The sequence below is a fragment of the Chionomys nivalis genome, chromosome 12, assembly GCF_950005125.1.
Source record: "Chionomys nivalis chromosome 12, mChiNiv1.1, whole genome shotgun sequence".
In the NCBI taxonomy this organism is placed as follows: Eukaryota; Metazoa; Chordata; class Mammalia; order Rodentia; family Cricetidae; genus Chionomys; species Chionomys nivalis.
Genome location: NC_080097.1, coordinates 20,320,447 through 20,345,478, shown reverse-complemented (window position 1 = coordinate 20,345,478; position 25,032 = coordinate 20,320,447). Strand labels below are relative to the sequence as shown.

The 25,032-nt window shown below is 40.0% G+C and overlaps 1 protein-coding gene across 2 annotated transcripts in view; it reads left to right on the top strand.

The window, feature by feature from the left end:
• Pibf1 (progesterone immunomodulatory binding factor 1) overlaps positions 1–25,032 on the top strand; it is a 163,464-nt gene that overhangs the window by 15,372 nt on the left and 123,060 nt on the right. For both annotated transcript variants that reach the window (XM_057786205.1, XM_057786206.1), the window contains 3 exons: positions 17,959–18,092; positions 21,850–21,958; positions 22,558–22,739. In XM_057786205.1, coding sequence (XP_057642188.1) covers positions 17,959–18,092; positions 21,850–21,958; positions 22,558–22,739 — 425 coding nt within the window. The remainder of the gene's footprint in view (positions 1–17,958; positions 18,093–21,849; positions 21,959–22,557; positions 22,740–25,032) is intronic.

Here is a 25,032-nt window from a genome sequence, read left to right as displayed (position 1 = left end):
TTTTTCTAGATCTCTAATTATTTGGAATATGTAGATACTATAGGACAAAATGCAATTCACTTTTCACTTTAAGTCTGTCATTTCTAAGTGTAGTAGAATTCAACCCTGCTTTGAGCTGTGCTATATTTATAAACTTGTCTGTGCTACTTAATGTGTAAGTGCTTGTAGATATTTTTATTATAAATCTCCTTTGTGTGTATCTATGATTGGTGTATGAACACATGCATGTACAGCACTCAGGCCAGAAGGGAATGTTGGGAGTCCTGCTCTGTCATTCCATACATCATGCCTTTCAGGCAGGGTCTTTGACTGGACCTAGAACTAGACTGTCTGCCTGGAAGCCCCAGTGATCCTCTATCTTCTGCCTCTCATATCACTGAGGTTGAAGGTACACTTGCTGTCAGCTCTTCATGTGGTTACTGGACCTTTGGACCAAGGTCTTCATGCTTGCACAGAAAACCCCTTTTTCTCGCGAGCCATATGCAGTGCAGCTAAGGTGTGTGCAGCCGTTTTGCTATTGTAGAGTGGATGCAACATGCTTCTTTCATTCTGAAGGAGGCAGTGTGAACTGTACTAGTAAGGCCTTCAGCAGTTGACACTAACGCCCTAAGTTCATGAGGACATGGTGAAACACATCTAATGAGAGCTTTGTAACTAGGAGGTAAAAATGTTTTGTTAAACACAGATTTCTTGTTTAGAACCTTGGTTACATTTCTTGAGAAAAACTCCTGCAAGATTACCTAGAGGCTAATCATCAGTATCTCTAGATGATTAAGATAGCTAATTTAATTTGTATGGAAATGAGGTGTTTCATTAATGATACATACTTGTTTCAGTGTTATGTTTCAGGGATGATAAACTGCCTTCTCAAATTCTTTTTTATTTTGTTTTGTTTATAAGCTTAAATTTCCTTTATGGGATACTTTCTTAAGACATACCAATCAGACACAATTATTCTAGAGTATGGAACATTCATTAGGAAACAATAATATATTTGCCTCTTCACATTAAATTAATTGCTTAAACTTTCAATTCATGGACAACCACATGGATTCCAATTCTAGTCTGAGGTGGAACTAAGGATCTCATTTTCAATAAAACTCAAGAGTCTAATAAGGTAGGTATGTGATCTTGAACATGAATCTAGTGAGATAAGTATGTAATTGTGAACGTGAGTCTAGTGAGATAGGTAAGTGATCATGAACGTGAGTCTAGTGAGATAGGTAAGTGATCATGAACGTGAGTCTAGTGAGATAGGTAAGTGATCGTGAACATGAGTCTAGTGAGATAGGATAGGTAAGTGATCGTGAACGTGAGTCTAGTGAGATAGGTATGTGATCGTGAACGTGAGTCTAGTGAGATAGGTAAGTGATCGTGAACATGAGTCTAGTGAGATAGGATAGGTAAGTGATCGTGAACGTGAGTCTAGTGAGATAGGTAAGTGATCGTGAACGTGGGTCTAGTGAGATAGATATGTGATCGTGAACGTGAGTCTAGTGAGATAGGTAAGTGTGAACATGAGTCTAGTGAGATAAGTATGAGATCGTGAACATAAATCATTTGAAAATGTAAGAGGTGTCGTTTGTTCATTTATTGACAATATCTTTGCATTTTAAAGTCAAGTTTCAGTGCTTTGGTTTCATATTTTTCACTTTTGTCTAATATAAAAGTAACATCTTGAATATTTTACTGTTTAACACGAGCATAAGGTTGGAGTCACACTGTATAGTTTGTTATTACTAAATCTCATTTCTTACCCATACATTTAAAATCTATTGCTTTTTTCTAAAACCTGTTGAAATTTTACATGTAATGCAATGTCTTAACAGAAGTACCTACATGGGGAAACACATGTAGCTAGCATAATGTCAGCTTTAAGTTTGTCATCAGATTAGAAGCCTCATTTAGCTCTTTGTTTCATCCATGCGATATGAGGGAACAGCTTTTAAAGATTAACATGTCTTCTTCTTGTGCTTACATTTGTTCCTGCTTTACATCTCAAGTAAACCCATCAGCACTTTGGAATTTTAATTTCAGGGGCAGGTTATGACTAGTTTATTTGATGTTGAGATGAAATTTTGGACCCGGTGGCCAAGAAGATGATCATCATATTGGATCAGGAAACACCCTCTGGAGAGACCTGCATACCTTGGAGCAACCTCGCTGTCCTCTGACCACTTCGTTCTACTGGTCTTGAAACCCCACCTCGTTCACCAGGTGTAGAGTAGTGAATTGGGCTCAGCTGTCAGCCCACCTGGTTAGTCTACTTTTGAGCCGGTCTGGGAAACCTTCTCTCACTTTGGAGCATTTCCCTAGTGACTGTTTTATTTAAGTCCTGCATGGCTACTCGTTTACAAGCTCTTCTTCAAGACTCTGAAAGCATATCTTTGACCATTAAAAAATATTTATTACATTATTTATGGTATGTGCATGTATATGCAACTGTGCATACATGAATAGGTCAAAGAACAGGAGGCAGTTCTTTCCTACCACCAGTTGGGTCCCAGGATGGAACTCAGGTGGTCAGCTTGGCAGCAAACCCCTTTACCCACGAGCCATCTCACTGGTCCTTTTTGATTGTTCTGAATTTTATAATTTAATCCAGTTAGCCGTTCAGTCACCAGCAGATGTTTATGTTTAGTGTTGTGGACAGAGAATTTGTTCTACCACTGTGAGGTCAGTGTCCAAACTGAGGCAGGAGTTCGGTGAGTGTGAGGCCAGCCTAGGCTGCATAATGAAAGTTTGTCTGAAAACTGACCTCAGGGTCAAGCTAAAACAAACCAGCCGAAAATAGGCTTAACGTAAGTTCCTTGGTGCAAAAGTTGAAAAAAGGAGGGGTTAAGAATTATGGGGAAAGTTGGTAGGAGGGTGATACTAATATCAGGTAACATAGAATTTAAAATGAAAACCATACAACAAAATAACAAATGTATAATGAAAAATTTGATATTGTAGACAGAAACTACATAGTAAATGGCCTGAGAGCTTTAAAAGCCAGTAAGGTTTGGGAAGTTTGATTTGCTTCCATGAGAACGGGTGGGGATGTTGTGGATAAAATAAATGAGGCCTAGAAGAACTAATTATCTGTTCTGGTGTAGCTGCTGTAAAGAAAGCCCAACTGCCCTAACCAGAGAAAATGCTGTTTTTAAACATCAGTGGAAAGTTTGCAAGACTACTGTGTAGACTTGATCACATAGGAAATAAATATGTTTTTAGGTACACATTTTATAGTTCCTATTTTTATCATGTTAGTGAAACAAAGACAGAGGATGAAGGGGATTAAACAGTTAAATACATCTTTTGATTCAAAATATTTTTTAAAGAAAGCAATGGAAAGAAGAATATTTTATGTCAGAGTTATCAAGGCATATTTAAAATTATACCAGAGAAAAATCTGTGGCCCTAAAAAAAAGTCTTTATTATTACACAGAAAGACAAAAATAAAGATATGCATTCCTCATCTGAAGAAAGCAGAAGAGCAAGGTGTGGTTGGGAGATGCCTACAAGAAGCTCAAGCCAAGGACACCTAGTGTTTGAGGCCAACTTAGACTGCCTATCTAGCAAGACAGTCTCAAAAAAAAAAAAAAAAAAAGCTAAAATAACACAAAACCAAAAGTGACTAGAAATAAAGTATTGGAAATTAAGGTGTGTATGTGTGTGTAAATGTAAGTGTAAAACAAGCTTGAAACTGGAAGTGAAGTGTGCCGACAGAATGTAGCTGGTCAAGTAGACAGAAGTACAGTCCTTAAAGCTCTGCCATGAATCTTATGAAGGGGTCCTAAGTGTCATGCCAGCCTCCCTCTGCCAAGTCCAGAGAGGCACTCACCCAGCTGGGTGCACAGTTGCTTTCCATCAGAACAGTTACAGCTGCTATTCCAGAGTACTGAAAAGGGTAGAAAATTCTGAGTGATGTGAAAGAAAACAAAGTAAATTTATAAGCTCACTTTATCCCATGGAAACAAAAATTCAAGATAAAATGTTCACAAATGAATTATTATATATAATAATTATGTATTGTGTGTCTGTGTCTGTGTACATGCGCACGTGTGCACATGCCTGAATGTGTGTGCTGTATCTGTGCAGGTACCAACTGGAGTTATACTGAGCCACAGTGACGGTGCTGGGAACTAAACCAGGGCCCTCTGCAAGAGCAGTTAAGTGCTCGGAAAGGCTGAACCATCTCTCCAGCTGGAATTCTACCATGATATCAAAAGAATTGGAAGGATGGGTTTTGGCTCAGGACCTCCAAGGTCAAGTTCTCATCTGCATAAAGGAGATTTATTTGCCCCAGAGTGACAAAAGACAGAGAATAAGAGACAAGGACAGAAGACAGAGGACACAGAAGGGGAAGAGAACAAGGGAGAGGGTTCAAGGTTATCTGACGAAGGGACCCAGGACTACCTCTGGATAGAGAGGAGAAAGAAGTGGCACATAGCTGTTTTATAAACATGAAAGGGGAAAGTGAAAGTCTATGCTAGGCTGAGGTGTTTAGTTTTGATTGGGCATGTTAATTAGGTGAGCCAAAGGGGCTTTTGATTGCCGAACTTCAATACTTTGATATCTGGACCTTAGTAGTTAGCCCTAGGAGGAGGGATTGACCAAATAAGGGACTAGATTTTGGTGGCTAGCATTAGGAATGTAATCTAATGGCTTTTAGCAAGACAGAGGGAATGAGGGAGAGCAAGAGCCATGTTTGCCAACGTTGAGCTAGGTAGAGTTCCTTCAGTAATGACACTTTATATGATTAAAGTATACTCCAGACACAGAGAGCAATGTATTGTCAGACTGAAGAGAACAGCTGTGTGAACATGTCAGTTTCTGTAGCAACTGATGGGAGAGCTCAGCTTTTGTGCTGGATAAGTCCCCCACCTTCTTTTTGAATGCAGTATTGTCCCCATGTGCATCTCTAGCAAGGAAGGTCATGGACAGTGGCTCAGCTGTGCCCGTACTTGCTGTGCGAACAAGAGAACCCGGGAATCTATGTAAAGGTCAGGTGGGTGTGGTAGCCCCTGAAGCATAAGGCAGGCTTCCCCAGCAAGCTGATTAGAGTCTGTGTGTGTCCACTAGCCATGGGCGTAATTAAGAGCTTCCACTTCAGAGGAAGAAAGTGGGAGAGCAGTCGACAGAGATTGCCAACATCAGCCTGCAGCCTCCCTACCAGTGTGCATGCGTACACTCACACAATTCAACCATGCACCCACACACATACAGGCATGCATACACGCATGCATTCGTACCGCACAGACACATGAAAAGAAGGAAAAAAAAAACAGCTTGAAATTGCATTGTTGAGCATGGAACTACTATATCTTAGAAAGCTCCCAAAATTCTAAAAGTACTGCTCTGTGATTAGAATATTAAGCAAGAGCAGTTAAATTATATTCCAGTTTTTTTTCTTGGTCATTTGGGAGATTCAGAGAAAAAATATACTACAGAACTAAGCGTGGGTAACTTGTTTTAGCTGAGGGATGGGAAAAGTAAGTGCCCCGGGATCCCAGGAGGAGCATGAAAAAGAAGATATAGTTAGGGGAATGTGAGGTATGGTAGACCAAGCAAGAACTCAGTGTAAACCTTAAAATTCACACAGATGCTAAGTGTGGTGTTGGCATGCAAACAGATTGTTAGTGGAAGAAAATTTGTCTGTACATTTTCTATGAGAGCATAAAATTAATTCCATGTAAGTTAAAAATTTTAGAAGAATAAAATAATAGTTGCTGAGCTTTTGAACTTACAGTCAACTTATTTTTTAGGAAATCTAAGAAAGAAATTGTTTCATTTATAACTGGACTTGAGGATTTCTTTCTCTTTTAACCATAAGAAGAAAATTCCAAAAGATTAGCAGTTCTTATGACTGATAATGGTTGGAAGTAAGCTAAGTGCTTAGAATTTATGCTCACTGTTACTTGAACATTACCGTAGTTCTTAGACTTTAGACATCACTAGGTTTTTTTTTTTTTTTTTTTTTTGGTTTTTCGAGACAGGGTTTCTCTGTGGCTTTGGAGCCTGTCCTGGAACTAGCTCTGTAGACCAGGCTGGCCTCGAACTCACAGAGATCTGCCTGCCTCTGCCTCCCGAGTGCTGGGATTAAAGGCGTGCGCCACCACCGCCCGGCACATCACTAGGTTTTAACTTTATGCATTTACAAAGAAGACATGCATTATTAAAATGTTCTGATAGCTTTATTTGCTTTGTGATGCTGTATGTTTTCACATCAGCTTTTAGAAATAATACTTTGAAAAGAGGTTCACAGACAGTGAAGAATGCTGGTGGAATCCATGTTACTTCCTGCCAGAAAAACCCTTTAAGAATCCCTCATTTGGACCTTAAGAGCTCAGACCGTTGCTCCAAATTGGGTCTCTGTCTCTCTCTCGATCCATCGCCAGATGAAAGTTCCCGTGCCATTCTCCTTGGCCTCTCGTCAGCTCTCATTGTCCGCCACATTCAGAGAGTCCGGTTTTATCCCATGTTTTTTCAGTAGCAGTCCAGCTGGCCTTGGTGAGCTCCCAATAGATCGGCCCCACTGTCTCAGTGGTTGGGTGCACCCCTCATGGTCCTGACTTCCTTGCTCATGTTCTCTCTCCTTCTGCTCCTCATTTTAACCTTGGGAGCTCAGTCCGGTGCAGAAGGAGGGAGAACATGAGCAAGGAAATCAGGACCACGAGGCGTGCACTCACCCACTGTGACAGTGGAACTGATCTATTGGGAGCTCTCCAAGGCCAGCTGGACTGGGACTGAATAAGCATGGGTTGAAACTGGACTCTCTGAACATGGCGGACAATGAAGGCTGATGAGAAGCCAAGGACAATGGCACTAGGTTTCGATCCTAATACATGAACTGGCTTTGTGGGAGCTTAGCCTGTTTGGATGCTCACCTTCCTGGACCTAGATAGAAGTGGGAGGACCTTGGTCTTCCTGTAGGGCAGGAAATTTGGACTGCTCTTCAGTATCGAGAGGGAGGGGGAATGGACTGGGGGGAGGAGAAGAGGAGTGGGGATAGGGGGAGAGGAGCTGGGGGAGGGGGCAATATGTCGGAGGAGGGGGAGGGAAATGGGAAACGGGGAGCAGTTGGAAATTTTAATTAAAAAAGAATAAAAAAATGGGAAAAAAAAAAAGAATCCCTCATTCTGGGGCTGGAGAGATGGCTCAGTGGTTAAGAGCACTACCTGCTCTTCCAAAGGTCCTGAGTTCAATTCCCGGCAACCACATGGTGGCTCACAACCATCTGTAATGAGGTCTGGTGCCCTCTTCTGGCCTGCAGGCACATGCACTGACAGAATATTGTATACATAATAAATAAATATTTAAAAAAAAAAAGAATCCCTCATTCTGTGCTGACATAACAAGCTTGAAATGGTTGCGAATGTGAGACTTCTAGAGATCTTGTTGACCCTGAGGCCTGATGCACATATTTTGGTAGGAATCAAAGACGGTTTATCTTTTACACACTACAGATATTTGTGTCTCAGTCTGTGACAGCCCGTAGGCCACCTGAGCAGTCAGGCTCTGGGCTCAGCTGTCACTGCCACCTGCGGCCATTTACATTCAAGTTAATTAAATTCAGCTGGTTCGCCACCAGTGTAATACATATTCCGATACAGAACATGTCTCTCATTCAAAAGGTTTTATTGGGTAGCATTGCTCTAGAGGTCAGAGTAAACTTTTTAGCAAGGCATGGGAACCCAAAAGCTTTAAACAGAAAGATCAAAAAAAATTCCAGACTGGTCTCCAAAGCTAGTTCCAGGACAGGCTTCAGAACTACAGAGAAACCCTGTCTCGAAAAACTAAAAGAAAAACCAAAAGATTCCACACATAAAGTTGGATATTTAAAGTATAAATTTGGGGGGCTATGTGGAATGCAGATGATAAGATGTGATGCCAGTACCATTTTGAAATTCTCTTCTAATGACAACTAGACAAAAATGGATAAAGATATGGGGCGTTACACAAAAGGAAACCACACATGTTCAGATGCAGAATCTTAAATCTGCTGCGTGACAAAACAATGACCAAAAAACAACTTGGGGGAAAAGGGTCTGACTTTCATTTCCTCCAGAGTTCAGGATAGGCACTGGAGTAGAGACCAGAGGAGCACTATTTACTGGCTTGCTCCCCAGGGGTTGCTCAGTTTGCTTTCTTACAGAGCCTGGAACCACCTGCCCAGGATAGCACTGCTCACAGTAGGCTAGGCCCTCCTACATTGAGCATTGATCAAGGAAATGTCCTAGCCGACTTCCCGAGAGGTCAGTCTGATGGGGGCAATATTTCAACTGAGGTTCCATCTCTTCCCCAGTGACTTCACTTGTGTCAGGATGATAAAGACTATCTAGCACACTAACATTTTGAGAAATACAGTTACAATAACAGTGAGAACTGAGATTGTCCAAAGACAAAAGACCTAGTAACTATTATGACTATAACTAAAAACATAAACCTGTATCTGGTGAGATTGTGAACTGATGGGGCTGGTGGACAGATAGCCAGCAATGCTGATTTGAATGGGAAACAGACATCCTTCAACAAGGGGGCTCCTGTTGCACCTGTGGGCCATAAAGTACTAGTTTGTAGTATTATGGGTTATGAGGTTTACTGTGACATTATTTGTACAACATGAAGGAGGAAGAGGCCAAAACCAAAGTAAGAGCCAGCAATACAATAGCAAGGAAATGGTTGCATAAGCTGGGGTACAGGCTATACTATGAAACATTATGCAACCTCAAACATGAATAAACTAGAGAACATTCGGATTTCCACATGTATGGCTAAATGCTTTACAAAACAAACCATACCTGTTCTATTTTGTTGTTGTTATTGTTAAGAGGGGAATAATACCTTTGCCTTTGTGAGTCTGGAGGCATGTATGGGATCAATGTGGAGAAACCCTTGTTTGTGTCCTAAGAGTAGGGGTCAGAGGGAAGGAGAAGAAGAAAGATTTGGTTTTGTTTCAATCCTTATTGTAAATTCCATGTACATGATAACTTCCATGTATGCGTATATTCACTTATGTAAACCATGTTTGTGTAAATGAAATGTTGGATATCTGATCATGACAGTTTACTGGTGAAACAGACATGACCCCTTGTGCTGACAGTCAGCCATCTGCCATTGCTCCGTATTTCCTCATTTGCTTCAGAAAGTCCTAACAAAACAAAGCAAAAATCATTGTCTCTACTCCCATCGATGGATGAACTTCATTCTTTCTTTTTCCTACCTATACTTGGTAATATTTGTAGTGCTGCTGATCTCAATGAGTCAAAAGGCACAGAAGGCCTGAAAAGCCATACTTCTGTTGTATTGATATACTCACATTCTTTAATTGACACATGCTCTTATATTAAACTTGGTGTCTTAAATGTTAAGATGAAATTTGAGTTGGGTATGGTGGTGAATGCCTGTAATTCTAGCTCTTAGGAGGCAAAGGGCTAGCCTGGGCTCTGTATTTAGACCTTGTCTCAAGGGGGAAAAGAAATTATGTTTGGATCCGTATCTGTTGAAAAGGTAGAATTTTGGATTTGTTTCAACTGTATGCAACCTGGCTATAAAATTTGTCATTCGATGCATCAACATGTTTTTGCCATGCAGATTCTGCCAGACCTATGAACTAGAACTTACCCAATAGTAAATGAGCTGTGGATAGTTCCTGTACTCATTTTTCAAGGCTAATTAAGTGGAAAAAAGTTGAGCAGTCACAGATTTAAACTCTTATAACCCAGTGTCCACATCTAATGAAAGTGTCTTTCTTTCATTAGGTTGTTTTTGCTTTAAAAATGTCTTCAACTTTAATAATAAAGAACTTAGCAAGGACAATGAGTAGACTCTGTCAGCAGAGCAGGCCCTTGGTAGAAAGGCAGTCTGTAGCAGTCAAAGATGAGTTGGGCTCCTTGTTCTTCCCATCGATTAACTGTTTGAATTAAAGTATTGATCATGTGAAACTCATGGGAATTCTGAGGAATGAATTCCCACTTGTCTAAAACAGTTAAAATGGATTCTGTCATTCTTTAAATGCCTTTCTGATGTAAACTGCTTCTGACTGGATCGCTGACCTCAAGGCAGTTTTGGTGGTGTAGTCTTCCCAGCCTCCTTAGATGCTCTGTGTAGCCAGGAGACTACTTATTTGGTAACCATTTACTTTGACAAGTAGGATGCCACTTCCCTTTCAGTTTGCATGATGTGAGAGACTGCACATTTGCCCAGATGCTTGGGAATTCATTATTACTCAGGCTAATTGCCATTTGGTTACACAGCTGCTGTTTAAAATCTGCCATTTCATTTCATCATTGAGTACTTTTTAACTTCTCATAGAAACATTTAGACTTGATGTCACTTTACCAAATAATTTTCTTTTATTTAGGTTTGCTTTTGAAACAGTGTCTGTGTATTCTAGTCTGTCCTTGAACTTTTTCTGGCCACAGCCTCCCAAGGACTGGTATTGCAGTTGTATACCACCACAGTAAAGTAACAAATGATTTTTTAAATATGTTCAAGAGATAATTGTAATGATTGTTTGAAGGGAGAGAGTTCAAAATTAACTTTGATTTATGTACATGTGATATTTTAAGCCATGAAATCTATGATTAAAGTTGAATTTGAGCAGTAAATTAAATTAACTTCTGTTTAGTGATTTTACAGTTATTGCAAAACAGATCCTTAAAAAAAAATAACTTGAAATAAGGAAAAGGAAAAGCTACATGTGATTTTAAGGTCATAGATTCTCAACCTGGAATCTATACAAGCCATCCAGCCTTTCTAGGTTTCTGTTACCTTGTTTTGTTTTATTTTGAACTTATTAGGTTTTTGTGTTTCATCATGGCATTGTCATCCAGCTGTGTCATTCATTGTTTCTTTTGTTTCCTGTCACCACGATCCCTCCTGTCTTGACCAGCTGGTTCCTTTCTTCCCTAAGTTAGTACTTGCTTCTGCTTTCTAATCATGTAGTACATTACCCTGTTTCCCACAGCCTTTGAGCTCTCCTCTTTTCCTAGTTTTGTGGTGCACACCCCTACACACACATAGATACAAACACACACACATATACACAATTTCAATTATACCTATTAAGAAAAAGCATGTGATATTTGTCTTTCTGAATATAGCTCTCTTCAATTAACATAATTATTTATAATTGTATTTATCGTTCTGCAAATGTCATGATTTAATTATTCTTTGCCATTTCATGAAATCCCATTGTTTACAAGGATGTATCATATTTTCTCTATTTATCTGTTGATAGACATCTAAACTCGTTTCATTTCCTAACCGTTGTAAATAGTGAAGCTATGAACATGAATCTGGTGCATTGTCATGCCCTTATCTTTAAAATGAGATTTTAATAGGTTATCTCCACTGTATTTTCGTCTCTGGAATGCTAAGATCTAAAATAGCTGCTGTTTGGAATCAAGAGAAATGAACGACGAGGATGAATGATATTATAATGGAAAATCTAATATTGATAACCAGACAAAGAAAGCACTGTAGGGCAAGACTTTCCTCAGTTTTTTGGGAGGTCAAATAAACAGTAGGGAAATATGTAAAGAAAAATGTAATTTTTTATGACTATCTACATGTATCTCCCTGTCCATTCCTATACATGCAATTTCTGCACAGTTAAAATTTCCCTATTGAAGCCCCTTTTTAAAAGCTCATGATACATAAAGAAATTTGAAATAATACATCTCTATTTTTCCTGAAACAAACCTTACCCATTTAAGAACAGATCAAGAAATAGAAATTTTCTGGATACTGCCTCTCTAAGACACACACACACACCATATATGTTTCATATAATATTATTGCTTAAGAGGTGATATTTGATCTTTAAATTTGGCTGGAAAACTAGTATTTGTTAGGCACATTAATTTTGAAATAAATTTGTCAATGTGCTGCCTGTTTTAATGTTAAGACTATAGAGTCCATCTTTTATAATTAGTTTACTCTTCAAGTATTTCTAATGTAATGACTAGGGTTACTGGGTCTACAGAGATAAGACAGGTCTTTAAGGAGCTCAAAGTCATATGTGAGTATTGGGAAGGGGAGGGTCATAGATAAGACATGAAAACATGCAGTTGTAATTACAGATATACTATTTTCTACATAGAGATAGCAAATGACTTAAGTGGAAAAAAATATAACATTAACCCCAGCAGTCAGAATGTTTATTCTTCTAGGTCCATAGAGTTTTCAAGCAGTAAAAGCTATGGTGCCTCAGACTGCACTTGTTTTTCCTATGTAATTGTTTTCTCAATTCAAAGGAGAAATTGATACTTGGCTATTGGTCACTTACTGTAATCTAGAAATTTCCAGTTTGAAAGGGGTGGTAAAACCGGGCGGTGGTGGAGCACGCCTTTAATCCCAGCACTCGGGAGGCAGAGGCAAGCGGATCTCTGTGAGTTCGAGACCAGCCTGGTCTACAAGAGCTGGTTCCCAGACAGGCTCCAAAACCACAGAGAAACCCTGTCTCGAAAACCCCCCCCCCCAAAAAAAAAGAAAGAAAAAAAGAAGGGGTAGTAAATGCAAAGTTTGAATCTGCCTTTTTATATATGAAAAGATTTACATTTTTTGAATCTCTTTCAATCTGTATGATGATGCCCTGTCTTTTTCTTTTCTAGAAACATTACCTACAAACATTCTGTTAAAAGAAAAAAAGCAATGGTAATAGTTGCTAGGATTATGAGAAACTTTGTCAATCTTTTGCTTATCTTGTGGGAGGTAAGGAATGGCAGGCAACTCATAACACATGTCATCAACTTTCTAACAGCGAGAGAACATAAGGTAGACTTGATCACTCAAGAGTTAGAGCTCAGTGTCTTTCCACAGAAGACATGGAAGAAAGCGGTTGCCTGATCCACAAAATTTTACAGCCATAAAATTTGGTTCCTTTTTTGAGGCAATACACTATTTTCCATTTTCCAGTGCTGTGCCTTTAATATGGAAATAAGATCTAACTGCAAAGCCCAGGCTGACCTGAAGCTTGAAGTTCAGCTGCCTCAGCCTCACAGGTCCTCGTCTTGCAAGCTCTACCCACATAGCCAGCTCTTCCCTGAGGCTCTAAGAGTAACCAAGCAGATTCCTATCCTTCAGTACACAAGTTACAACTTTAAAGGGAGATTTTTTTAAACCTTTAATGTTGAAAAATATTATACATTATATTGTTTATTTTTTCCTCCTCCCAAATTCCTCATAGAACCTCCCCAGCTCCCTACCCATCCAACTTGGTTTTCCCTCCCTCCCCTCTCTCTCCTTAAAAAGTCAACAACAACAACAAAAAACCCAAAATAGAAACATACACAAAAATAAAAAAATAAATAATACAAAATACAAAAAAATGCCCAAACAGGCGAAATGAGACAAAAAGTCTACAAAAAATACTGAGTTCATATTTATTGGACAACTGCTCTTAGTTATAGTGCCTGCCCTGAAGTGTGCTTAATAGACCTACTAAGACTTCATTAGAATCAAACTGTTGTTTCCTTTTTCAGTGGGTATTGACTGCAGATAGCTTCTTGGTTAGGGTGAGAGCACATGTGCATTCCTCCCTTGTTGCTGGGACCCCATGTGACTTAACCCTTGCAGAATGTGTGCGTGCTGCCACGTCTCCATGACTTCATATGTGCAACAATCTGTTGTGTCTGGAAGTCATTCATCACATCTGACTCTTACGAATCTTTCTGCCTCCTCTTCTGCATAGATCTAAGGGGACTTTTTTTACTTCAAAAGTCAAAATAAGAAATTCTTGATATAAAGTGTGTGTTTCTGCATGGAACTTCTTATGTTTGCTCTTGAGGCAGTTATACTAAACACAAAATGTGTGTGTGTGTGTGTGTGTGTGTGTGTGTGTGTGTTTTGCAGGGAGGCTGCTTGTTCTTTCTAGCTTAGACCCAAAATAATCACGCAGAAACCATATTATTTAAATCACTGCTTGGCACATTAGCTCTAGCTTATTGGCTAACTCTCACATCTTAATTTAACCCATTTCCATTAATCTGTGTACCACCACGTGGCTGTGGCTTACCCTCAAAGTTCCCAGCTTCTGTCTCACATGGTGGCTCCATGGCTTCTCCCTAACTCCGCCTTCCTCCTCCCATGCTATAGGCCAAGCCAGTTCTTTATTCATTAATCAATAGATAAAAGCAACACCATGTGTGTAAACAAATATGCAAACTGTTCCCCATGACAGGTGCCTTACATCACATATTTGAGAGTCACATTCAGATGTGACTGTCCCTTCCCACTGTTTTGGTTTTAGTTCTTTCTGTGCTGTGGATGGAACCTAGAGCTTCACATGTGCTCTTTTCCCGGGCTGCATTCCCAGCTCAAGATTCTTAGTTTTTTTTTAACAGTTTATTTTTTATTTTTATTGAACTATACATTTTTCTCCACTCTTCTCCCTCCCCCCCACTACAGTTCTACCCTCTCCCATGACCCCCACACTTCCCTTTACTCAGGAGATCTTGTCTTTCTCTCCTTCGTAGGTGGATCCATGTATGTCTCTCTTAGAGTCCTCTTTGTTGTCTAAGTTCTCTGGATTTGTGATTTGTAGGTTGGTTTTTCTTTGCTTTATGTATAAAAGCCACTTATGAGTATGTACATATATTTGTCTTTCTGGGTCTGGGTTACCTCACTCAATATGGTCTTTTCTAGATCCATCATTTGCCTGCAAATTTCAAGATGTCATTTTTTTTATCACTGTGTAATACTCCATCTTGTAAATGTACCACATTTTCCTTATCCATTCTTCAGTTGAGGGGCATCTAGGTTGTTTCCAGGTTCTGGCTATGACAAACAATGCTGCTATGAACATAGTTGACCACATGTCCTTGTGGTAGGATTGAGCATCCTTTGGGTATATACCCAAAAGCGGTATTGCTGAGTCTTAGATTGTCTCCTAATTTTCTGAGAAATTGCCATACTGAGTTCCAAAGCAGCGGGTCCATAGATTTTTACACCTTCATACATCCACATTCACGGGAGCAACTGCTTCTTTCTTTGCATGTGCACGTCATGTGAACACTCACCCACAGTTCTCAGTTGTCTGTTTCTAATCGTAACTAAATTTCTAATGCATATGATTTCATCCGTCCCAATAGGTATGTTCTTCCTCTTCACTGCCTTATCCATCTTCAACCTCTCTCCTGTTGATAGCCTCTGATTTCAATTTTCTTTTCATCAAACTCGCCCGAGCGCCTCAGCTCTGTTTCTCCAGCTGAGCGTTGCTGGAGGAGTAAGCTTTTTATATTCTTCATCACCAGCTCCCACTGAGCACCTGTGTGCTCTCTTTTTCTAGTCCTTTCTTTTCCTTGGAAGCTATTTTAGGCCTTCCTCCCTGTTGACACATCTCCAGCTTTCCATTTCTTCATCGTATCGCCTGGCTCTTCATTCATAGAAAAACGGAAATCCTCAGGTGAGAAGCCCTACAATATCTGTCAGGAAACTATAAACACGTACCTGTACCCATTCTGGTTTTGGTTTGTTTTAACTGGTTTTGTTGGAAAGGGACCCAGAAGGAGTAGAAAACACACACCTTTAGGAACTGTCTAGGAATAGTCAGAGTTACTATTGCTGTGGTGTAAAAGGATGACCAAAGTTGGGGAGGGAAAGGGTTAATTTTGCTTATACTTCCAAATCACTGTTCATCACTGAAGGAAGTCAGGGTGGGAACTCACACAGGGCAGGAACTTGGAGGCAGGATCAGATGCAGAGACCATGGAAGGATGCTACTTTATTGCTTGCTCCCCATGGCTTGTTCAGTCTCCTTTATTACAGAACACAGGACCAACAGCCCAGGGGTGAACTCGTGCAATGGACTGGTCCCTTCAACATCAATCACTACTTAAGAAAATGTCCTACAGGTTTGCCTACAACCCAGTCTTTTTGTTATTGTTTGTTTGTTTTTGTTTTTCAAGCCAGGTTTTCTCTGTGTAGCTTTGGCGTCTGCCCTGGCACTAGCTCTATAGATCAGGCTGGCCTTGAACTTAAAGAGATCTGCTTACCTCTTCCTCCCGAGTGTGTGATTAAAGGAGTGCACCACCACCCCTCAGCAGCCTACAACCCAATCTTATGGAGCCATTTTCTCAATTGAGGTTCCCTCCTCTGAGGTGACCCCAGTTTGGGTTAAGTTGACATAAAAACTAGCCAGGACAACAACCAAGTGTGTGTGGGGGGGGGCTGTAGTAAATTGTTTTTAATACATCTGTGTGCCCACTGAGGGGGAAAAAGAAAGAAGAAAACTGCCTTGTTGTATATAAAATACCACAAAATGGGATGGGCATATATATAGCTCAATTGGTAGAATATTGACCTTGTATGCAGGAACCCCTGGTTCAATTCCTAGCATGATATAAACTGGGCATCATGGCAAATGCCATGTAATCCAAGCACTCTGGATGTGGAATCAGGAGCAGAAGGAGTCTAAGTTCACCCTTAGAAAAATACCGAGTTCAAAGCCAGCAGTGGGATTATATATGAGAACCTATGTTAGAATAATAATGATGATGATAATGGTGATGATGGTGTATAATAATACTGGTGGTGGTGTATAACTTTAATCCCAGCAGTCAGTAGCTAAAAAGAGGCTAATCTGATCTACATAGCATATTCCAGGCCAATCATGACTATATAATGAAACCCTGTCTCAAAACCAATAATAATAATAGTAATAGTGACATAATAAGCACTCAGATACATTTGTTTCAGTGTCCACTTCTCCGTCTTCTGTCCCTACCATTGAGTCCTTTCAGAATTTTGCTGCTGTTTTCCTCAGTTCTATAATATTTACTGCTTATCTCCTTCGAGTGACATTTCCTGTTGGTTCTGACTCTCACATCTGCTACCCCTTTCTTCTTTGATATTCCTGCAGGTTCGTCGGATGTGTTATCTTTTACCAATCCTTTAAATGTTTGTCCCTCATGTTTATGCTCCTCTGGATTATGTCATAGTCTCTGTGCAGTTAGAAACTAGAGATTTGTCTGTGATCCTTCAGGAAGTCAAAGCAAAGAGGAAGCAGTATAAACATATAAATGTATAGTTAATGAGCATCATTATGTGTTGTGAATTCTGTAAGCACTTGACGTGTATTGTTTGATATAAACCTTACAAGAATTCCATGAGGTAAACACTGATGTTTAGACAAATGTTATATTTTAAGTTACTCACTTGTCGGAACTAAATTTTGGAAGCCGCCTTCCTAAATCACAGAACTGTACCCTCTCCCAAGACAGCTATATGATTGATAGTGTTTAGAAGGATAAAGCAGCTTTGGCAGAACTGAGTCTTCTTTTAGGATATAGGTATTAAATGACGTACAGGATGATCCTCTGGGAAGTGCAGAGCATTCTCAACTAAAGCCTATAATGAGCTCAGTAGCATTCCATTCTCACGAGGAACTCCAGTGTAGGAGGCCGTGATGTTCAACCAAACAAAACACTGTTTTCAGATTTCCCACAATTGTGCCTTTCAAACAGCTCTTGATGGAAATTTGGAGCCTACTATTTCAGTCTTGTATTTTATGTTTTCAAGAGGGAATAAATTGTGGTACTCATCTCTACATGTACAGTATCTAGCCAAACCAGTCCATGGTAATAATTAATTTTGGATTTATTGTACAAATAATCTTATAAATTCAAGATGACCTATCTTTGAGTAACAATTATAAATAAGTAATTTGGACATGTTTTAGTTTAGTTATAAGGTCATTTCATAGCTTAGCAGAAAAATTCAATACAGAATTTGGTCTACTATGTTCACTTTGAAATGTGTAATTCTTTTTTTTTTTTTTTTTTTTTTTTTTTGGTTTTTCGAGACAGGGTTTCTCTGTGGTTTTGGAGTCTGTCCTGGAACTAGCTCTTGTAGACCAGGCTGGTCTCGAACTCACAGAGATCCACCTGCCTCTGCCTCCCGAGTGCTGGGATTAAAGGTGTGAGCCACCACCGCGCGACTGAAATGTGTAATTCTTCCTTTGATTTATAGACATATGAGGAAGATCGAAGAAACAACTCGGAACTTCAAATCCGATGTCAGCGTCTGGCCTTGGAATTGGCAGACACCAAACAGTTAGTTCAGCAAGGCGACTACCGTCAAGAGAACTATGACAAAGTCAAGAGGTAAGGTGGCCATGGGGTTTTCACTTTAGTGCTCACCAGTCACCTCAATTTGTATCCCCCCACAGAGCTCTTTCTCCATTGCCTTCTTCATTGGTGGACATGAGCTGCGGTTTTATATCGGTGTTCTTTAGTTTTATAGAAGTTACCACCACCCTTTAAGATGTAAGAGAAGATAGAATCTCTGTTAAATGCCTCATGAATATGTGCCAGGTGTTATCTGATGAATTTCATGTAATGTCAGCTTAAGTGTTTAAATTTTCTCCATTGATTTTAGCTGCTCCTTTTCACTCTTTAAAAAACAAAAAGTGGTAAGAGCACTCCCCGAGCGTACTGCTGCCGAGCACCTGGGGAAATCTCCCTCTACCTAGAATGTGCCTCTCTAGTGTTCTGTATTTAATGAGCTTCTCTGATGTGTCCCTTGGTAAATCTCATTTAAACCTGAGTTTTGTTGTATAGATTAGGCAAAGGAGACCAAGTGGTAGTGGTGCATGCCTTTAATCCCAGCACTCACAGGCACTTCTCCAAGGCTAGCCTGGTCTACACAGTTGAGTTCACAGATAGCCAGTTCACAGAGAAACTCTGTCTCTAAAAAACAAAGCAACAGCAAGAGATTAACTTTAGGACGATTGTCACATTTTAGAGTAAGTACTGTATCCTTGCAGATAGGGTGGATTCATCTTACTTGTTCATTTGTTATATCTGCTATAGCTAGGATTCTTGAAATTCGGTAGTGTCAATGAATCTTAGAATGTTGTAAGTGAATTTACAAAAATTTAGGAAATATATTGGTATTTCTATTCCCGTTTTGACTGGTATGTGGTGTGTAATAGTATTTATTGTTATTCCCTAATATGGTAAATATTTGATCTTGAAATCTATGAGAGCTGTATTCAGTGAGCACCTGAGTAAAGCTGAATTTTGAAAGAAACATTTTATTTACTTATTTATTCACTTGTGTTTTGTTTTGTTTTTCAATATAGGGTTTCTCTGTAGATTTGGAGCCTGTCCTAGAACTAGCTCTTGTAGACCAGGCTGGTCTCGAACTCACAGAGATCCCCCTGCCTCTGCCTCCCGAGTGCTGCAATTAAAGGCATGTGCCACCCAACAGAAATATTTTATTTATTAAGTTTTTATTAGCATATATTAATACATAACAATGGGTTTCATTATGACATTTTCATACATATATATAACATATTTTGATCATATGCATCCCTTACCACACTCTGTTGTCCCCTTCCACTCCCTCTGAACCTCCTTTCCCTCCAACTGTTCACCAAGAAGTGGGACCAGGATTTATCCCTAGTGCTTGAACTGGGATTTTGGAACCCATTCTTTTTGGAAGGATACCTTGCTCAGCTGGGATATAGGAAGAAGGGCCTTAGTCCTGCCTCAAAGTGATGTGTCACACTTCGTTGACTCCCCTTGGAAGAAGCCTTACCCTTTCTGGGAAGTGGATGGGGGACTGGGGTGGGGGGAAGGTAGGGGGAGGTGGGGAGAGCAGGAGGAAGGGAAGGGAGTAGGGATTGGGATAGGTATGTAAAACGAGAAAAGAATGTTTAAATAAATTTAATAATAATGAATAAAATAAAATGAGATGTAAGGTGATACTTATAATTCATATTTTGATGTCATTTTTCTTTCTAAATCTACAGAAATAGTAAATAAAATGAGAAAAATTATAATCACCAAAATAATCTAGAACTCCCTGATTCATTCATCAGCAAATGAAACAAGACAAGTAATAGTTGATAATTATCAGGGTTGCTTGATAGAATCATGGATGTTCATTATAGTATTTTATATTTTTTATCTTTATTTTTTACAATAAAAAAACTAAAAGAAAAAATATAACCTTGATTAAAAAGTATAAGCACTCCATATGTTCAAAATAGGAACAAGGGGGGTGGGGTTCCAACTGAATCCTTGGTTCATGAATAAGTTAGAAAAATAGAGAGAGAGAGACAAGCCGTGTATGGTGGCCGCAGCCCTGCAATCCCAGCTGGCATTGGAGAGGCTGAAGTAGGAAGTAGGGTGATGAGTTCCTGAGTACAGCATGGACTCTGACAAAAATCCTGACTCCGAATCCCAGCCTGGTACTTACTGTATGTAGCTCCCTGGTAGAGCATCGCGACCCTGGGTTCAGTCGCCAGCACTACACAGAATAAAAAGAGAAGGATAAGCCATGGAAATATAAGGTAACCTGGGGATATGCCCCTTGATAAGTTCTCACAAATACATTAAGTTAATGGGTATATATAGCTATTAAATCATCTGTAGGATTCAAATGTTTCTGAATAACTTATTTCTACATAAAATTCTATGTGGCAGTTAAAAAAGCATTAACTTAGTTTGGAGTCACTTTTGTTGTAACAGCTCTACAGCTCCTAGCATGACATGAAGTCCCCTTGACCCTTTCTCTAAAGAGTTCCGACTTCGAGGAACAGGAAGTGCTACTTTCAAAATTAATATCTGGGCTGTGATCATTGCTATATCAGTCACTATTCCTTGACGGGCAGGAGAGAGGAAAGACAGAAGAGCAGGGCACACCGCACAAAATTCTATCGATGCTTTTACTTCCAGTTAACAGCACAGTAGTCAACTGAAAAACCTCCCGGCAGCTAAATATAGTATAGTACAACCTGTGTATAGAAATAAATGCTGACGATTATGAGTTATATAGCCCATTGATAGGAAAAGACTCTGTCTACAGGGGCTTACTAGCACTAAGTGGGGAAAGAAGATCTGAACAGTACCATATCAACTAGTAAATGTATCTCTGTATCAGGGTGGCTGCTCTATAGCCTCATTAATCATATTTTATTCTGAATCATCAATAGAATCTGCAGCCTCGGGTGAAGTATGTCAGAGAATAGGATGCGTCTTTCATCTCGTGGCATTGAAAAGCAGTGGAAAGAAAACAGTTCTTCTGTGCAGTCCGGGAGTCCGTGAAGTCCCAAGGCTGTTCTGACTTGGGGAAAGGGGGGTAGAAGCAAACTTATTTCTCTGCTCAGTTTTAGAGATGCCAGTTGAAGCTGGGCAGCACTCAGGAGGCAGAGGCAGGCAGATCTCTTGAGTTCAAGACCAGCCTGGTCCAAAGTTCCAAAGTTCCAGGACAGTCTCCAAAGCTACACAGAGAAACCCTGTCTTGAAAAAAAATAGATGCCTGTTGAAGGATTTGGCCCAGGTCTTGGCAGGAGAGGCTAGTCTGATGGAGAAATCTAAAATGTCTGGCTAAATCATAGCGACGTGGGACTGGAACAGTGCCCTGAATGCCTGCCTATATATTGCTGGGCAATGTTATTTGAAGTTATGATAGATTTTTTTAACTTAATAAAGCCTGAATCTATATTTAATTTAAAATCTTTGACTTCAAAGTAAGAGTGAAGCCCTAAGGTAGATGTTTGTAATCACAACGTGGGGAAACCAAGACAGAAATGCTGTGAGTTCTTGGCGCGTGTGGGTTAAGTGAGATCATGTCCCAAACAGCAATAGCAACCACAAAACAAAAATAGAGTTGGGGAGAATGAATTTGTACCGTAGAAAGAGTTGTGTAATTTACTGCTTAGTGTACATTATGTATTTATGTAACACTAATGTTCATAGTTACTTATCTGAACAAGGTCTTGAACCTTCTGAATTTGAAAAGTGGATACACAAAAGCCCCACTGTTTTGGTCAGCTTCTTGCCACTCAACCCCTTTCAACTGTGAAAGAGGTTTTTGTATTTCCATGTGTATTTGATTTTGTTTTCATAGTGAACGCGATGCTCTTGAACAGGAAGTACTCGAAGTTCGGAGAAAACATGAAATACTTGAAGCCTCTCACATAGCTCAGGCTAAAGAAAGAAGTGAATTATCAAAAGAGGTAAGCTCCCAGTCAACTCACTCATGTTTATTATATATTAATGGACAAACAGCTCAGGATAAAATTATGGGAAAATCATGTTTTTCTCCTTTTTATGTAGTTGCCAGGAAAAGAGAGAGAGAGACTTAGCAGGCAATTATAGCGTGAATAATAAAATCCCAGAGACAGATATTGAGGTTCAAGCTTAAGATCAGGAAACCAAAGCAGCCAGCCACTGGCTCTTACCTCTACCTCCTGCCTCCAAGAGTACTCAGACTGAGACTGACTGAGACCTGTCTCCTCCTGTCTTAATATTCCTCTCTAGTGTTGGGATTAAAGGTGTGCACCACCATCTAAACTGTATGGCTAACTAGTGTGGCTGCTGGGATTAAAGGTGTGTGTAACCACTGCCTGACCTATATGGCTGACTGGTGTGGCTGCTTTGCATTCTGATCTTCAGGCAAGCTTTATTTATTAAAACACAAATACTATACCATTACAGGCAATTTTGCATAAACAAGTTTATCACTTTTTAAAGAGAATTTTTATGTGATACAAACATGGAAAGTCCACCTTGAGAAGTGACAGCTCACTCTGGACATGTCTCTGAATTTCTATAGGTAACCACCTTGCAACAGACAGTCACCCTCCTGCAAAAGGATAAAGAGTACCTCAATCGCCAAAACATGGAGCTCAGCGTACGCTGTGCGCACGAGGAGGATCGCCTGGAGAGGCTGCAGGTGCAGCTGGAGGAGAGCAAGAAGGCTAGAGAAGATATGTATGAGAAATACGTGTCATCCAGGCAAGCGCGGTTCCTTTTCCTGTATAGACGGAAATGCGCACTCGGTGGGTGGGAGGCAACTGGTGTCTGGGAACTTGAGCGGTTTGAGGTCTATAGGTCATTTTTATTTTTGTCTCCTTTCTAGGTTTTGTTTCCTAGCTGATCTGTTAGAGATATTGTGGTTTTCCAGTAACCACAAAGGCCTATTTTTCTTCATTTAGTTAAAAAATAATAATTAGCGTATATTTATTATTATAAAAATTATGGGCTTTTATAGTATTTTCCTGTGCGTGCCTCATGTCCTGTGCTCATGTTCACCATTTCCACCACTCTCTTCTGGCTCCTCCCCCTCACTCCAGATAACCCCACTTTCACCCCTCGAGACATAGTTTCTTAACATAGATGCTGCATGTGAGAAACATTTGTTTTTTGAATCTGACTTGACATGATCTCCAGTTTTATATCATTTACTGCCAATGCTATAATTTCATTCTTAATTTTAATAAACAAAATATACCACCCTTTATTGCTGTGTATATGGCGTGTGGAGTGGGTGGACATGCTTGTACACAGGGCATGTGTGGAGGTTTGAGGACAGCTTCCAGGAACTGGTTCTCTTCTACCACGGGGTCTGGGGATGCAGACCGTCTTGCTGCACAAGCTCTTTGCCTGCTGAGTCATTCCCTTGGCCCATCTCAGTTTCTTTATCCGTTCACCTATTGATGGCTGTATAGGCCAAGTCCTAGCTTGACATCTGAGCACAGTGTCAGAGTAACCACAAATGTGCGACTGTTATGGAGTGGGCTGTCTTAGAGTCCGGCATGGTATAGCTGGATCCTATGGTGCGGTTCTTTTCCGTTTGTGGAGGGGATTCTATACTGATTTCCACAGTGACTGCATTAATTTATACTACCACGCCTGTGTAAGTGTTCCTTGTCTACCCAGCCCTACCCAACTCTTGCTAGGATTTTTGTCTGTTTGTTTTTCATGACAGCTCTTCGGATTGGAAAGAGGTGGAATCTTGACACAGTTTTAATTTACATTTACCTGATGACCAGGGGGCTTGAATATCGGTCACTTGCACTTCTTTTGAAAACTGTTAAATTGAATTATTGTTTGGTTTTTTCTTTAATTTGTTTAGTTTTTTGTATATTTATAGAAATATCATTTTGAAGAAAATCTAAGTATGCTTGGATTTCTTATTGAAATATAAAAGTAAAATGAGAAGGTACTTACATAGTTTTCAAATCACAGGCCTTAGACTGCCTGCATCTCAAGTTTGCCTTCTCTCTTTTACTAAATATGTATAAGCTATAGAGTTCTCTATACTAATATCTCTCATAATCCTTTGGCTTTTTAAGTATTTATCCGCAGACAAAAACTAAAGGTTAAAATTTGGTTCTAGAGAGATGACTCAGCAGTTAAGAGCACTGTTGTAGAGGATTTAGCTAGGTAAAGATGGGTTACAATTGTTTATGCTGCAGAATATTGCTTTAGCTGTGTTAAGCTGTGTTACCTTTGTTTATACTTGATTTGTTTAATGATGTAAAGATGTGTTACATTTGTTTCACCTTGTCTGCCTAAGGCCTCTGATTGGTCTAATAAAGAGCTAAGCAGCCAATAGCTAGGTAGAGAAAGTCATTGTGGGGCTGGCAGGCAGAGAGCATAAATAGGAGGAGAAATCAAGGTTCAAAGGGATGAAGAGAAGGAGAAGAGAATGAGGGGGGAGAAAGAAAGGGAGACCCCTGGGGCCAGAAGCCAGGCAGCCAGTCCCCCGACACAGAGGCAGTGAAAGTAAGATATGCAGGGGAAAAAAGATAAAAAGCCCCGAGGCAAAAAGTAGATAGAAAGAGGTTAAGTTAAAAGAGCTACCCAGAGCTAAGCTAAGCTAAGGCCAAGCATTCATAACTAATAAGTCTCTGCTTCTGCTGGGCAGTGGTGGTATATTCCGTTAATGCACGCCTTTAATTCCAGCACTCCCAGAGGCAGAGGCAGGTGAATCCCTATGAGTTCGAGGTCAGCCTGGTCTACAAGAGCTAGTTCTAGGACGGCTTGGACTATCACACAGGGAAACCCTGTCTGGGCCGGGAGGGGGTGGGCGTCGTAGAAAGAAGTAGTCTCTGTTTCATGATTTGGGAGCTGGTTGGTGGCCCAAACCAAAAAAAAAAAAAAAAACACCCTTCTACAGAGCACTCACTGGTCTTCCAGAGAACCTGGGTTCAATTTCCAGCACCTACATCGGGACTCACATGGAGGCATCACCCTCTGTAAATCCAGTCTCCAGGATTCTAACACCCTTTTCTGGCCTTCATGA